Here is a 16,481-nt window from a genome sequence, read left to right as displayed (position 1 = left end):
ATATATATATATATATATATATATATATATATATATATATATATATATATTCATTTCATACACACATTTTCGATGGTAACTTGGAAGTGAACATTGAAGTCAGCCAAAAAAAAATGTTTGTCATTGAGCTTGCAAACTTCATTGAACACAGCCACATGCACTGTATTAAAGTCCTTAAGAGTGAATGGCTCGTAACTCATGGCTCTTAGCTTAAAATGCCTGTTTTACCTTTCTTAACTGAAAATTCTAGATGAAATTGAAGTACAAAACAGAACGCATTGGTTTATCATGAAATGTCAACGTGTTTTTGTGTTTACTGCGTTGACGTCACACGTATGGGAGCTCTGTGGATGTGCGCAAGCGCACTCGTTACCGTCAAATTCGCAGAAAACGACCGAGGCAAGCTTCCACGTGACGCTGACAAAGATTCAATGAAAATTATTTTCTTTACCAGTAAATTTAGATAGACACGCGATGTAAGAACACATATTGTTGGTCGTTTTTGATCTATTTATTTGCCAAATATCTATTGTGTTATATTGTTATTGTGTGTCTGTTCAACGCCGATTTGTTGTGTTATTTTGAAACCGGAAGTGGATTGTTTTCTTTCCCCGCCTCACTGGGCTGGTACAGCCTGACGTCACGCAGACCGCCCGGCGCTTTTGGAGTTTGACGTGGCACTCGGCATTCCGCTAAGCAACCAGACGAGGCCATCTGGAGACCATCTTACAGGTAAAATAGAAACAACGCCACCTTTTAACGCGTGGCCAGCACGTCGGCCCGACATCGCACGCGTGACGGAGCGAGTTTTGTTCGTGTCACAAACGAGCGCGCGTTGCTTTTTCATGGCAAACTTTACGCTCAAAGGGGCGTAAAACAGCTAGCAGGATGCGCTCTATGAAAAAAAAACTAAACTAAACGATGTCATTGAAATGGAATAAATAAACACATATACACCTAATTGTGTCATCGGAGAGGAAAGCGTGAAGCTTCATTTTTGCTAGTGAGGAATAATTAGGAGCGGTAGTGTTTGACGTGGCATGTGTCCGTCCGTCTGTGTGTGGATGAACCGAAAGGGCGTTTAGCAACAAGGACCGCACTCCTTCGCTTTTTCATGCAACTGTTATGCGTTTTGCTTTCTGTTTTTTTTTTGGGGGGGGGGGGGGGCACCGAGGGCTGTCAGTCAGCGGTTGCTTTTATCGAGTTGCGTTGCGCTCCCTGGCCACTTCATTAGGCACAGCTACAGCATGCGATCCACTTAGAATGTGGCCAAACATTCAGTCAAAGCAGAGACGACCCTGACTTTGAGGCCCGTCATCCTGATTGTCGACCGATTGTTGATTAATTGTTTAATTTTCTTTAGTAAAGAGTTAACTGTGTACACAAAGTGATTCCACTGACACCGGATGTCATGAAAAAAGCAAGGAGAAGAACAAATACAATCACGCAGGTATAAACAAATATGTACAGTACCTACAAAACCAAAAAAGCAAGCAACGAGAACAAGCAACTGCTTCAATCTTAGTGTAACCGAGCAGAGGAAGTTGAAACAACAATAAAAGTGAACAAAAAGATGGACAAAGCTCAATAATAACACGAAAAACAAGAACGACAAAAATAACAATAACAATAATAAGAATAATAAAAGTACGACCCTTGTGAGGATAAAGCGAATCGGAAGATGAATGAATGAATGAATGAATAAAATGCAAAAACACGAATTGAATTCAAACATTTTTGTTACTACTATACGACACTTGGATCCTCTCCTCGTTCATCGCTTCAAACAGCAAATAGGATGCAGAAAAGTGGTTAAGATTGTATGACTGACTGTCTTTGTTTTATGTGTTGTGTTGTATTATTTTGTTATTATGTTATTATGACTTCAAGATGGCGCCGCGAGAGTTGCTGCCTTTTCAGCAGCTCCTATATTCTGTTCTTCTACTTTCTTCCTTTCACAACTTTACAGCTGTAAATTGGGAATTTCTCAATTGTGAGACGATTAATAGTTTTGTGATTCTGATTACTATGACTACTCCAAACATTGCTTTTAGTGGCCCCTAGTGGTCGCAGGGTCCTAAATCGGTTTATGCCTTAAATCCAATGTACCGGTATACAATTCTGAACGGACCAACGTGTTTGTTGCTCTTGTTTCTACAAAACGAGTGTGTTTCTATTGAGTAACCCCTTTCAAAGTTAAGAAAAGAGAAAAGGAAATAATTTTCTTGGAGACACACCACGCGCCCTTTTTATCTCCAAATGAGAAATCTCAAAGGTTGCACATGCATGCACGTGTAAAGAAGCAGATATTGTTGTTGTTGACAAAATGGATATGAACTCATTGGTAGTAGACTTTAACCCTTTTACTGCCTTCTCTGTAATTGTGGAGCACATAAAGAAAGCAAACAATCAGCTTTCATGACTATATGTGCCAACTGAACTGTTTGAACTAAACTTTATCTACAGAGCACTTTAAAGTAATGATTTAACATTTTGAGCATATTGTTATGGATTTCAAATGAAGGTGCGCTGTTGCACCCTATAAAAAAAGATGGAAATAGGCACTCTGGTACCATTTAATATTTTCAGCAATATTTTCATGTTGTGAAAAAAAAAAACAGAACCGAGTGACACGTGTCATATTTTAAAGACAATTGATTTTTGTTGGAACTATGCTCTTACGTCCTCGCAGACTGTAGGAGACCAATTGTTGGCATGAGAAGAGCGTTGAAATGAGTCAGCAGGGTTATGTTGCCACACCCCCGTACTCCCAGGCCCAGCCGGGCTTGGGGGGCTACCAAGGTGGATTCGGCTCCGCTCCTGCGCAGCCCCACTACGGACACTATGGAGGAGCGCCGCCGCCTGCCACAGGTGAGCAGATCTCATGCGTAGCAGATCAAAGTATGCGCAGAGATGGCAAAAATACCCACTCTTTGTCCTTAAGTTTTAAAAAAATCTTTAAAAAAAGCCTGTGTACTTGAAACTGGACTCCCTGTGTGTACCTAGCTCTGCTGAAACCGCCGGTGTCCTCGGGTACTGGTCTGCCTCCACATCCCGGGTCCGGTCCGTACAATCCAAACAGCCAGCAGAACGGGGCTCCTATGCAAAGGTCTGCACGTTTCCTTTGTGAAGAAATTGGAAATTGTGACTCCTTTCACATTGTAGTGACCCCCCCCCCTTTTTTTATTTTAAATCAACATGGTCAGGTATCCCCCAGCCACTTACAGTCAACCTCCACAGCAGTCATACAACAGCATGGCCTCTCCAGCACCGCCTCCACCAATGCAGCTCACCAATCAGATGGGCACCATGAACTTGGGCAACTACGGTAGGTAGTACTCAACATTTCATCATTTGGCCTCAGGGGGGGGGGATTAACGGGGCGCTGCTTTCTTCTTCCAGGGCCCGTTCAGAGCGCCCCATCTGCAACGAGCCCCGTTGCGCAGCAGCCTTTCCGGGGACCTCCTCCTCCAGCTACGGCGCAGCCCTCCATGCAACATCAGATGGGCCCGGCACAGCCCCCCATGCAACATCAGATGGCCCCGGCGCAGCCTCCCATGCAACATCAGATGGCCCCGGCGCAACCTCCCATGCAACATCAGATGGGCCCGGCGCAGCCTCCCATGCAACATCAGATGGCCCCACCGACGAGCATGTCCATGGGTCGACCCTTCCCCGGACCGCCTCCTCCTGCAGCTCCCGGAGGGTTCCATCAGCCTGGACTTGGGCCTGCTGGTCCTCCTGGATACCCGCAACAAACAGGTACACAAATGGTAACCCTTTCCAATTGCTAGTTACCGTTGAATGAAAATGACATCACAGCGTCTAAGGGCTCAGGTAATGAGCGTCCGTCGTGGCTGACCTGTTTTCAGGGTTTGGTCATGCGACGTTGGTAAGCTGAGCCCTTCGGCACTGCGATGTCATTTTCAGTTAACAGCAAGTGGCAAAATAGATACCCCCTGAGATGGGGAGGGTGGATTTTGCTGTTTCTAGTGAAGTATAAGGACAATATTTGAATGGTTTGAATCAGTTAAGAAATGTGAAAGAAGGAGGTCAATCAGTAAAAAGTCTACATTGGTTTGGGAAGCTGGTGGGAAATTGAAAAAAAATGTGGGGATTTTTTTTGAACGTGAAATAATGCTTCCGGGCTGCCCGGTGGTTAGTGCGTCGACCTCACAGTGCGGAGGTACCGGGTTCAATTCCAGCTCTGGCTTCCCTGTGTGGAGTTTGCATGTTCTCCCCCCGGGCCTGGGTGGGTTTTCTCCGGGTACTCCGTTTTCCTCCCAGGACAAAACAAATGTCGTCTTGAGAATTTTATTGCAGGATAACCTACGTCACGCTTTGTGAGCAGGTCCGTTTATGGGAGGCCACATGGCAGGACCTCAGCCAGGGGGCTTCCCAGGAGGACTTGGCCCACAACCTGGTCCGCCCCAGAAGAAACTGGATCTGGACTCCATCCCCAGCACCGTGAGTGAACTATCCTTGCACCAATCGCAGAGGCGGTCGTGGCTGGGAGTCAAATCAATCGATTCCTTGTTTGATTTCAGACCCAAGTGATTGAGGACGACCAAGCCAGACACGGAGGACAAGTCTACAGCACCAACATCCGAGGACAAGTCCCACCTCTGGTCACCACCAACTTCACGGTACAAGACCAAGGTATTACCCCCCACTTACCCTCCCGCCTGGAAGAAACATGATCCTATCCCCATCTTCACTCTTGATTTGACCCTCTTTAGGCCACGCCAGTCCCAGGTTCATCCGTTGCACCACCTACTCCTTACCGTGTACTGCCGAGCTGGCCAAACAGTGCCAGGTGCCCCTGGCATGCATTGTCAAACCCTTTGCTCGTTTGCCCAACAATGAGGTAGGTGTCGCAAACACTCATAAAAATGTTGCATTTAAGACCCGAGGCACATTCCTGTGATGTGTTGTGCATGTTTGTGGTTCGCCGTTTACAAATCCAGCTATTTGTCTTTATTTGTGAAATGTCCAAGGATGAGCTGTATTAATAGGCAAGTAGCACAGTTTGGATGTCAAGGATGTTGACGTGCTTCATCTTGAGTGAGCGAGGAGCTTTGTATGTCAGGGAGGCGCCAGGTTAAGCTGGTGTTAAAAATTTACGGAGAGTCTTTGCCAAATGTGCATGTCACGCACAAACAATTTATTTTGAATTGCAGTGATGTAAGATAAGATATCCTTTATTCGTCCCACAATGGGGAAATTTACAGCCTCCAGCAGCAAGAATGTATGTAGAAAGAAGAAAGGAGAAAGAGAAAAAAAAAAGATGAGTTTAAAATGATAGTAAGTTGTTTTAGGATCATAGTTAGTGATATATTTTCATATTGTGAACTATTAATAAGTTGGGAAATTAGAATTTTTTTTAGTGGCACATAAAATACAACCACAAATTTTTCAAAAAAAATTTTAAAGAATTTTTTAAATTATTTTTAAATAAAAAAAAATCTGATTAAAAATGTTTGATTTCATCTTTTTTACGCTGATTCAGAATGTGCCCTCTTTTTTCTCAACCACATCAGGATTTCATAATAATAAGAATAAAATACAATAATAACTGCACTACAGTAATTTATTAAATTTATGAATCAGGTTTTGCAACAGGTGGAATTTTATTTCTAAAAAGTCATAGCTATAGAATACAACGCAAGTAAAAAAAAAAAAAAGAATTCCGCATCACATGAGCTTTTTATGGGTCAAACTTGAAAAAATGTAAAATATCCCAAAACGCTGATGTGTTCGAAAAAAATCTGTGTCAAAAATATGTTTCGGGACAACTCTACTACATATTGTTAAATGACTACTGGGATAAAGCTCTTGTGTTGTTTCTTATTTGACACACGTTCCTCCTTTTGGATCCTGTGTTTGGTCAAAATGTTGAGGTAAACTGACCCCACACACAGCCAACTCCCCCCCCACCTCCCCCGTCCCCGTTGAGCTGGCCTTATTCCATAAGCCTTTTTAGGAAATGTTAGCGCGACACTACCGCAAGAGATGAAACTGACATACAGTCAGTATGTGAGTGCGTCACCTGCTTTATCGCCAGACTCCGTTGTACCTGGTGAACCACGGCGAAAGCGGTCCCATCCGCTGCAACCGCTGCAAGGCCTACATGTGTCCGTACATGCAGTTCATCGACGGCGGCCGCCGCTACCAGTGCGCTTTCTGCAGCTGCGTCAATGAAGGTGCCGCAATCAAAAGAAAAAGCAAAACAATATTAGTGTCGTTTTGATGGATTCAAACCGATTCTGTTGGCTCTCTCCAGTGCCCGTCTTCTACTTCCAACATCTGGATCACATGGGCCGGCGGGTGGACTTTTACGAGCGAGCCGAGCTGTCGCTGGGATCTTACGAGATGGTCGCCACGCTGGACTACTGCAAGGTATTTCAAAGGTCGAGGACGATGACGAGCGGAGCGCACATCCTGTGACGCGTACTCACGTTCCTGGCCCTCCACAGAACAACAAGCCTCCCAAGCCGCCCGCCTACATCTTCATGATCGATGTGTCCTACAACAACATCAAGAGCGGGCTGGTCAGGCTCATTTGTGACGAGCTGAAGACGCTACTGGACAAGCTGCCCAGGTAAAAACCGGCTACTGTACTCTGCCAAAAAATGTTCTTTCCCAACCTGCCCACTAGATGGCACTATTCCGCTCTAATGCTTTCACGTGATCATGATTTCTAAAAGTGTTTTGATTATTTAAATACCCAAGGATTAATCATTTAATGAAGCTCGACAGACGCTGCAGAGTTAGGTCGTTGCGACTATGCGAGCGGGTTATACTTGCGGAAAAAGCAAAAGTCGAATGTATGGGGAAGAAAAAACAAAACAAAACAGCACCCTTAACTAATTCAATCCCAGCCATTTTCACTGGAGCAACGCCCTCACTCCCAGCATTTTACTGGATTTTGACTTATCTTGCAAGGCCCACAGAATATTTGGTTCTAATGCTATATAAACATGGAGCCTACCAAGTTTGGACTCTCTTCTTCCAGCAGAAAAATAAAAATTATTTCAATCTTTTTCCATTCTTCAGGAATCAGCATTACAAAATGGCTAAGTTTCATGAAAATGGCGATTCCTGGGCAATAAACGGAGAAAAGGAGTTTTTTGTAAAAGCATGCATTTCAAGCACATGAGGCACCACTGCCACTTACTGGTCTTTTTTTTTTTTTTACATGATTTACAATGCAAACGGCTTATTCTCATTCGCAGATTGCTTCAGACCCTCCTCCTCTCTATGATGCAAAAAAAAAAAAGACTTAGACGTCCAAGTACGTTCTTGGTAGGCGTAATTAAAGACTTAAAGACAAATGCATTTTCACTTAGGAAGGCAGCGCTTCATACACTTACTGGACTTGAGGAGGACTCTGAAAAGTCCGACATAAATCAAACCTATGGATTTACGTGCCGCTCTAGGGAGGACGGTGCTGAGAGCTCAGCCATTCAGGTCGGCTTTGCCACCTACAACAAGACACTCCACTTCTACAACGTCAAGAGCTCCCTGTCGCAGCCGCAGATGATGGTGGTGTCCGACATGACCGAGATGTACGTGCCGCTTCCCGACGGCTTTCTGGTCAACTTCCAGGAGTCCAGGGCGCTCGTCTGCAAGTGAGGAAGACCTCGACTCGTACTTAATATTCAAGCTGTAAGAACTCATAAAAGACAAAACTTTGGGATAAACGGCAGATTTGCTTTGTGCACCTCGCAGCCTCCTGAGCCAGATCCCCGACATGTTTACGGACACCAACGAGAGCGAAACAGTCTTTGCTCCCATCATCCAAGCTGGTGTGGAGGCGTTCAAGGTCAGTATTTGTTTTTTAAAGGGTAAGAAATTCCTGGAGCAGCTGTGGAACATCTTTCTAAATTGGATGCGGCGGGGACACTCTGTCCATTTTCTTCGCGGCAGGAAGCGGACTGCAGCGGCAAGCTGTTCGTCTTCCACTCATCCATGCCCACTGCCGAGGCTCCTGGCAAGCTGAAGAACAGGGACGACAAAAAGCTGGTGAACACAGACAAAGAGAAGACGCTGTTCCAGCCGCTCAAGGGCACGTACGAGCAACTCTCCAAGGACTGTGTGGCTCAGGGCTGCTGCGTGGACCTCTTCCTTTTCCCCAACCAGTACGTGGACGTGGCCACCATGGCCGACGTGCCGTCGCACACGGGAGGCTCGGTCTTCAAATACAACAACTTCCAGGTGAGTCTGCTATACTCGCTTATAATCCGCGAGCCTGCCACCTGGCCGCTTTTGTTAACTGCGTTGTCGCAGGTGGACACGGACGGCGAGCACTTCCTGCGAGACCTGAGGAAGGAAGTGCAGAAGAGCATCGGGTTTGACGCAGTCATGCGAGTTCGTACCAGTACAGGTGAGATATGACTTTGTGGAGAGAGAGAGAGAGTGATCAGGTGCAGGGAATTTTGAAAGGTGGAGGCACAGTCTGGAAAGTAAAGGAATGAACGTTAGCCGAACGAAGGGAATACCATATTGGCCAGAATATAAGAGGCTGTTTTTTTGCATTGAAATAAGACTGAAAAAGTGAGGGTGGTCTTATATTCGGGGTCTAGACGTTATACCCATTCACGACGCTAGATGGCGCCAGATATTTATGCGAATGCTGAACTTGACTCCTCAGGCCAAAGTGAACCCCTTTCATAAAGAATAAAAATGGTGGTAGCACGAAGAAGAAAAATAAAAAATAGCGGTAAGAAAGAAAAGAGAAGAAAATAATAGAAGAGATAACAGAAAATGGAGAAACGTAGCGACAATCTGGAGAAAAGTGGGTCGAAGATCGACCAGGTTAACCGGCAGCTGAGGAGAAGTTATGATGTCATTTACATTTCAAAAACCAGAAGCATTCATTTACGAATGCGGTTGCACTTTAGTTTACATATTTAAATGTTCAGATATTAAAATTTGAATGAGGCAAAATAACATGCTTTTTTTTCTCTCAAATATATTGTTATAATCATTTGTTTCAGATGTACTCTGATTATTTTCTGTTTAAAAATTTGGTGTTCAAAAAGTCTTTTTTCAAACTTCAGTCTTGAAAAAGGGGGTCGTCTTATAATCAGGGCCGTCTTATATTTGGGCCAATACGGTACATATGCATAAATGAGGGAAGTTATAATGGCAAGGGTGGAGGAATTTTAACACTCCGGGTCAACAGTTCCAAGCAATGATATGCATGGAAAGAAGGGATGAAAGCGATCCAAAGTTGATTTCTTTCCATGTTTAAAAAAAAAAAACATGTACATTATAAAACTGTAATTTGTCTCTTCCGAAAACAATGTCTTCAGGTTTCAGAGCCACCGACTTCTTCGGCGCCATCCACATGAACAACACCACCGACGTGGAGATGGCGGCGGTGGACTGCGACAAGGTGGTGACGGTGGAGTTCAAGCACGACGACGCGCTCAGCGAGGAGACGGGCGCCTTCATCCAGGTGCGTGCCCCCGGATTTCTCCGCGCGGCCCGCCGCCATTCCGTGACCGCGCATGCAAACCAAACGGTTCCCCGCAGTGCGCCTTGCTGTACACCACGGTGGGCGGGCAGCGGCGTCTGCGTATCCTCAACCTCGGACTCAACTGCAGCACGCACTTGTCCGAGCTCTACAAGAGCTGCGAGACCGACGCGCTCGTTAACTTCTTTGCCAAATCTGGTGAGTTGGACCGCCCGCGGAACGCCAGCCTTGCAGTTTTGCAGCTTGAGCATTTATGTCACATCCTGGATGTCCATCTTAAGGTCCACGTTCTTTGCCCTAGCCCTCCAGACACTCCAGCGGACAAGTACTTACAACTACTGTTTGGAAATTCTGCACACTACATGTAACGAGTGAAGCAAAAAAAAAAAAAAACGTGACGAGTAAAGCAGTCGTTCTACTCGTGGGCTGTCTTGTCTTAACGCGCGAGGACAAAGAGCGTAGACGGAGATGAAGCTGGATATCAAGAATATGGAATAAATGTGTAAAGGGCTTTCAATTCGAAGCCGCCCCCTCACACTGTTCCTCTTGTGATCTTGTGTGGCGTCCACGCAGCCTACCGCGCCATCCTCAACCAGCCCTTGAAGAACGTGCGGGACATTCTGGTCAACCAGACGGCCCACATGCTGGCCTGCTACAGGAAGAACTGCGCCAGTGCTTCGGTCGCCAGCCAGGTGAGCTTGCGGACGCTTTCGGCCCGGGCTTTGCATACTTGACACTTACTTCCAAGGACCCCCTCTTAATCCCGAGGCCAATTTCACATCACGACTCTAAAATGTTAATTCCATGACCAAAGCCAAGATGGAGGGCAGTATTTCTGTTTTATTTGCATGCTTGTCCCATGCATGCTGTTGGTAGGCTTTTTTTTAAAAAAGATATGTAATTTACTAGGGCGGCCCCGGTAGTCCAGTGGTTAGCACGTCGGCTTCACGGTGCAGAGGTACCGGGTTCGATTCCAGCTCCGGCCTCCCTGTGTGGAGTTTGCATGTTCTCCCCGGGCCTGCGTAGGTTTTCTCCGGGTGCTCCGGTTTCCTCCCACATTCCAAAAACATGCGTGGCAGGCTGATTGAACACACTAAATTGTCCCTAGGTGTGAGTGTGAGTGCGCATGGTTGTCCGTTTCTGTGTGCCCTACGATTGGCTGGCAACTGATTCAGGGTGTCCCCCGCCTACTGCCCGAAGATAGCTGGGATAGGCTCCAGCACCCCCCGCGACCCTAGTGAGGATCAAGCGGTACGGAAGATGAATGAATGAATGAATGTAATTTACTAAGCGGTGCCAAAATTTATTGATTGATCGAGACCTAATAACAAGACATTTTCAAACTGCTGCTCTTACTTCGGAAAACAATGACTGAACTGGCAACTCATTCACTGAAAGCCAGTGCGTACGTACCACATCCAAACCTATCGTGCTTAAAATCACCAAACGGTACCAGATAAAAACTATATCTGGTTAAGAAACACCAAGCAGGAAAAAAAAGTTGCAGTTTAACGTAAAACTTGATGAGATTAATCGATAGATCATAATATTTTTGACAATGACAGGTCTAAATAGACTGCAAATTATTTTGCGGCTATGTCGACCTCAATTAACTGCAGTTAGAGAACAGCTTGGCTTGGTCATTCTCACACACACACACACACACGCACACACACACAAATAATGTCAAAATGTGCATGTACTGTATTCATCAGTTCTTTTTAAATTACATGTGACACAGAGTAATTCATTAATTGATGAATGAATAATCAATCATAAGACGGCGGCAAAGCACTTACGTTCGATTAGACAAGGCTATGGCCTGACTAAATGGAGTTCTCCTCTTGCTCGTCACCAAGATGCCAAAATCAATACAACAAACACAGGAAGACAAGACTCTTGATAATATGGCGTAATGCTCACATGGTCCATGATGGAAGTGCTTACTTATGCGAGAGAGCTGACATGTTTTCTGGAACGTACCGTGAATAGCACTAATGTGACAGGTGAGCTTTCCTCTGTGTTGCGTGTAGCTGATCCTGCCGGATGCCATGAAGGTGTTCCCGGTCTACATGAACAGCCTGATGAAAACGGCTCCCCTGACCGGCAGCACGGAGCTTGCGACGGACGAGCGCGCCCATCAGAGGCTCGCCGTCATGGCCATGGCGGTGGAGGACACCCAGCTGCTGCTCTACCCACGCCTCATCCCGCTGGTACAGACCCCCCCCCCCCCCCCCCCGCAACAAGCGGAATGCAGACCAGAAAATCAAGTTTTTGTTTCTTTTTAGCACAACATGGATGTCGGCAGTGAGGTCTCACCTACCCCGGTTCGCTGCTCCGAGGAACGGCTGGCAGACGGCGGCGTGTTCCTGCTGGAGAACGGCCAGGCCTTGTTTCTGTGGCTGGGCCAGGCTAGCCCCCCCGACATGATCCAGGGTCTCTTCAATGTGCCCTCGCTCGCCCACTTGCAGGCCCACATGGTTTGTGAAACAGCAAGCATCCTTCTCGGGTCACTTTGACTCAGCGTAGATGAAACCAACTCGTTGTTTAAGGGTCAATGTGACCTGTTGTACATTTCATTTCATCTCATCAGAAAAAAAGTAAACTCATTGATTTTGTCTTCATAATAGAAAAGGGACAAAAACAAGGCTGAATCATGATTTTTTTTTCTCATATGGGTCAGTTTAATATGCCATTATGCCAAAATGTCAGAAACACAATGATTACCCTTAGACTATTAAAAAAAAGAAAAAGCAAATTAGCCAAACTCTTGATTTATTTTTTTAAAGATTTTTCGACATGTCAATTGAACGTCCAACATAACAGCAGAGATAATTATCCAAAATTGCCAGAAACACAATGCAGATTGCATCGTATAAATCAGTTATTAAAAAGAAAAGAAAAATAAGCCCAGAAAAAAATTAACTTACCAGTTTATTTCTTTCCCCTTCCTTATCAGTGCGTGCTGCCGGAGTTGGACAACCCGCTGTCCAAGAAGGTCCGATCTATCATTAATGACCTTTTGGAAAAGAGGCCCAGATCGATGAAGGTAAGAGACTCTCATGAAACGACTCATCATTACATCAGTGCACAGGCACAAACCACTTTGCACCCTTCAAAGCCCTCCATTTTCTTTTTTTTTTATTCACGTTTGTTTCCGTTGCAGCTTCACATTGTGAAGCAAAAGGACAAGCCCGAGATGATGTTCCGCCAATTCCTGGTGGAGGACAAAGGCTTGCACGGCGGCACCTCTTACCTGGACTTCCTTTGCCACGTTCACCGGGAGATCAGACAACTGCTCACCTAAAAAAAAGAACGAAAAATCCCCTCTCCAGAAACACAACGGGAGTTTTTCCACATGTTGGGACCAAACACGGACAGCAGAAAGAGTTAACTTGAACCTTACAAAGTGCCAAAGTTGCCTTCCATGCCCCCCTCCCACATTCCTGCCTGTTGATCCACTCCAGACAAACAAGGCGCCGTGCTGCAGAATTTGGCATGAAACTCGTATTATTGTACTTTTGAAGCAATTTTCAGTTACTTTTACGTCAATCCAGAATGATGCTGATACAAGGAACATTTTTTTTCTCTCAAAGGGAAGTTTTCATTTAATTGTCTGTAAAACTGTCCACGTCAACATGTGTAATTCAATCTTGTCCTTTTGTGCTGCCTTCAAATGTCTTTTGTTTTTGTGTACAAGATAAATGCAACTTTTACCGTCTGCCTTTAGTTGAAACCTGACAGCCTATTTGGTTTGAAATTAAACATAACCTCAGGTCATCTGAGTATCTTTTGGAAAATAGAAAGCAATAATACAAAGTTGGGAGGGGGAAAAAAGTGATACATTCTTGAGTAAAGAGAACGCCACTAGGGGGCAGCACAGCACACAAAAAATGCCATGACATGTACAATAAATTTGCCCAAATTCGAACGTGAAACATTCTTCGGGAATGAATGAATATCGGAGAAATAGATGTTCATCGGTTTATTTTCACCTTGTGGTATTTACAGAAAATGTAGAAATGCATCATGATGACTTGGGAGTGACATGTCAGGATTTGTTTTTCTTACCTAACATGGCGATAATAAAAAGCAACGCTCACGCCTCTGTCGGGGATACATAAACAACAACCAGCATCATTTTAAGGAAGTCAAATGAAACGTAGTTACATAGCTTTGAAAACAACAAAAAATCACGTTTGTCTTCTTGAAAACTGCGCTATACAAATGAGCGTAATGCGTTGTATAAATAACATAAAACGACAACAACAACAGAAACAGTGCTGAAAAATGCAAACGTTAAATAAGTCCACAAATAGAGTGTGTGATTGTTATTTAATGTTCTATACGTACATTTAATATCAACTAGTGGTCTGCTTGTGTGGACTAAGCCACTCATGGTCTTCTTCCAGCATTCCTTTTCTATCCTTGACTTCTTGAGTGTACATATCAGTGATTCTCAAAACGTGTCGTCGAAAAAATGTGTTGAGTACATTTATTGTGTTGAGTACATTTATTAACCCTTTTATGCGCCCTGTCAACTGGTAAGCTAGGGGTGCCCAAACTTTTTGGACCGAGGATCAAAGCATCGTAAGCTCACACGTACCGTTTTTAAAGGGGTTCCCTCGGCCCTCTAGATTCCTATTCTTTGCCCGTGCTCTCTGTGAATTGTACACGAAAGAAACTCTGAATCAGAATAATGCCAACGATAAAAGATATAGCGCAACAGCTCTGATCACAACCTGCAATTGCAGACAGCTGAGCGTAGCGCTAACAACTTCCGGTGATGCAGGTCACACGCCACCGTAGGTTAAAGATTTACCTGCTTTATTTTATTTTTTAATACTTTTTATGAAAATGAGACTGATAGGTATCAGTGCACATTAACACAAAAATATATTTTTGTATTTTGTATTATAATACAAAATAAAAACAAATATATATTACTAACATTCACAAAGCACATAATAATAATAATAATAATTAAATGATGTGAAGGAAAATGGATTTATCCATTTTGTGTTCATATTGCATTTAATTGAAAGATGTTTGTCGTTTTTTTTCTCTTTCTTCTTTCTACATGCATTCTTGCTGCTGGAGGCTGTAAATTTCCCCAGTGTGGGACGAATAAAGGATATCTTACTTACTTAAAGACACACAAATGGTTGTTTGCTTTTTTTTCTCCTCAACACCCGTCACAATCGATTTGGGACCAGTCCGCGATCTACCGGTCGATCACGATCGACGTAATGGGCACCCCTGTGATTAGCTGTCCACTGTAGTAACCGCTGTCCCTCAAAGGGTTAAGTACAGTTCACATTTTTGTCGAATCACTCTCTGGGTAAAATTTAAGTTATTGTGTTTGAATAACACCCTAAAAGACAACTATTGTTTTTTTTAAGTTTGAAGAACCACTACTATATACACTCGAAAACAAAACACTAGCCATTAAGGAACACCCTGGAAATACAATAACAGGGTGCAATGTGGATGAAAGGGAACGTCAGAGTGACAGTGACATCACCTGGCAAGAAAACAATGGCTATACGGTCAACGTATACATTTCCAGAATGTTCCCAGCCAGGAAGGACACACGCCATGAACGGAGGTCTGCGTGTTCAACAAGCACTCTCCCCACCGGGGGCTGTAAAGTTAAAGGACGTTTTCAAAGAGGTGCATGGAGCGCATGATGTTTTCGTCCTGGCGACAAAATAAAACACGGCAGTTCAGACATCACGAGCGTGCCAAAATGTTGCGATGTCACAAAGGCCGGCGGGCCACTTACATTTTGGCAGCAGTCGATGAACTCGTCGATGGTCACCACGCCGTCTTTGTTCTTATCCATCTTCTGTTGGGGGAGGGAAGGGCAGCATCACGAAATTGTTTCCCACTGCTCTACACTTCTTTATACTTCCAGAATAAAGCCTTTTTCCCGAACATTGTTGAAGATTAAGATTCATAACACCGCGACATCCACAGTCCCCTCCAAGTTTTTGTTCTATATCCATTCCACACCGCAAGATGCAAAGCACTCATTAGCAAAAAAAAAATCAGAATTCCAGATTGGATTTTGCAAACAAGTACCACCAATGTTTTTGGAGCAAAGTTTTATGGACTGATGAGACCAAGATGAACCTCGACCAAAGTGACGAAAGGCCCAAGTATGGAGAAGGAAAGGATCTGCTTCTGGTCCAAAATACACAAACTCATCTTTGAAACATGGCGGAGGTATAATGTCACAGCTTGGGCTTGCGTGGCTAACTTCTGGAACATACTCGCTTGTCTTTATTGATGATGTGACTCATGGTGGTCACAGCAGAATCAGATTTGGGAGTCTACAAAATAATTTCTTCTGGCAATTTGCAGTTTAAAAAAAATCTAAACAAACTGGGTGAAAGTTCTTAATGCAACACGACAATGACCCAAAACACAACAAAAGATTTCATCTGTGGCTAAAATGGAAGGTGTTAGACCGGCAAAGTCACTCAATGGACCTTAATGCATAAGAACATACATTTCACCTCCTGAAGAAGAGACTCAAGGAAGAAATACGCAGACACAAACAAGAACTAAGTGAGGCTGCAGTAAAGGCCTGCAAAAGCATTTCAAATGGAGAATGCAACAGTCTGGTGAAGTTTATGGACAGAAGGCTTGATTCTTATTGCAAGCAAGGGTTATGCCACCCCCCACCCCTCCCAAAAAATGTTATTGATACTTCAAGCTAATTTTATGTCTCTTCTGATAATATTCATTCATTCATTCATCTTCCGTACCGCTTGATCCTCACTAGGGTCGCGGGGGGTGCTGGAGCCTATCCCAGCTGTCTCCGGGCAGTAGGCGGGGGACACCCTGAATCGGTTGCCAGCCAATCGCAGGGCACACAGAGACGAACAACCATCCACGCTCACACTCACACCTAGGGACAATTTAGAGTGTTCAATCAGCCTGTCATGCATATTTTTGGAATGTGGGAGGAAACCGGAGCACCCGGAGAAAACCC

At 44.5% G+C, this 16,481-nt stretch overlaps 2 protein-coding genes across 3 annotated transcripts in view; one reads left to right on the top strand and one right to left on the bottom strand.

Moving 5' to 3' along the window:
- Positions 1-600: 600 nt before the first annotated feature.
- Positions 601-13,309, top strand: sec24d (SEC24 homolog D, COPII coat complex component). The gene is made up of 22 exons (XM_052078391.1): positions 601-732; positions 2,693-2,871; positions 3,007-3,109; positions 3,207-3,328; positions 3,403-3,762; positions 4,352-4,467; positions 4,548-4,659; positions 4,740-4,867; positions 6,065-6,203; positions 6,284-6,399; positions 6,477-6,601; positions 7,440-7,631; positions 7,732-7,825; positions 7,930-8,217; positions 8,290-8,386; positions 9,318-9,463; positions 9,541-9,679; positions 10,055-10,173; positions 11,515-11,694; positions 11,770-11,961; positions 12,441-12,530; positions 12,648-13,309. The coding sequence occupies exons 2-22, from the start codon at positions 2,733-2,735 to the stop codon at positions 12,786-12,788; spliced, it is 3,138 nt and encodes a 1,045-aa protein (XP_051934351.1). The 5' UTR covers positions 601-732; positions 2,693-2,732; the 3' UTR covers positions 12,789-13,309.
- Positions 13,310-13,451: 142 nt separating this feature from the next.
- The window catches only part of kcnip4a (potassium voltage-gated channel interacting protein 4a), a 56,752-nt gene continuing 53,722 nt past the window's right edge, over positions 13,452-16,481 (bottom strand). For both annotated transcript variants that reach the window (XM_052078827.1, XM_052078837.1), the window contains 2 exons: positions 15,267-15,329; positions 13,452-15,181 (listed from right to left, as the gene is read on the bottom strand). In XM_052078827.1, coding sequence (XP_051934787.1) covers positions 15,134-15,181; positions 15,267-15,329 — 111 coding nt within the window. In that variant the 3' untranslated portion in view covers positions 13,452-15,133. The remainder of the gene's footprint in view (positions 15,182-15,266; positions 15,330-16,481) is intronic.

The sequence above is a fragment of the Hippocampus zosterae genome, chromosome 1 (assembly GCF_025434085.1).
Source record: "Hippocampus zosterae strain Florida chromosome 1, ASM2543408v3, whole genome shotgun sequence".
NCBI classification, from domain to species: Eukaryota; Metazoa; Chordata; class Actinopteri; order Syngnathiformes; family Syngnathidae; genus Hippocampus; species Hippocampus zosterae.
The sequence above is the reverse complement of the archived record's forward strand: the minus strand, read 5'-3'. Positions and strand labels throughout refer to the sequence as shown.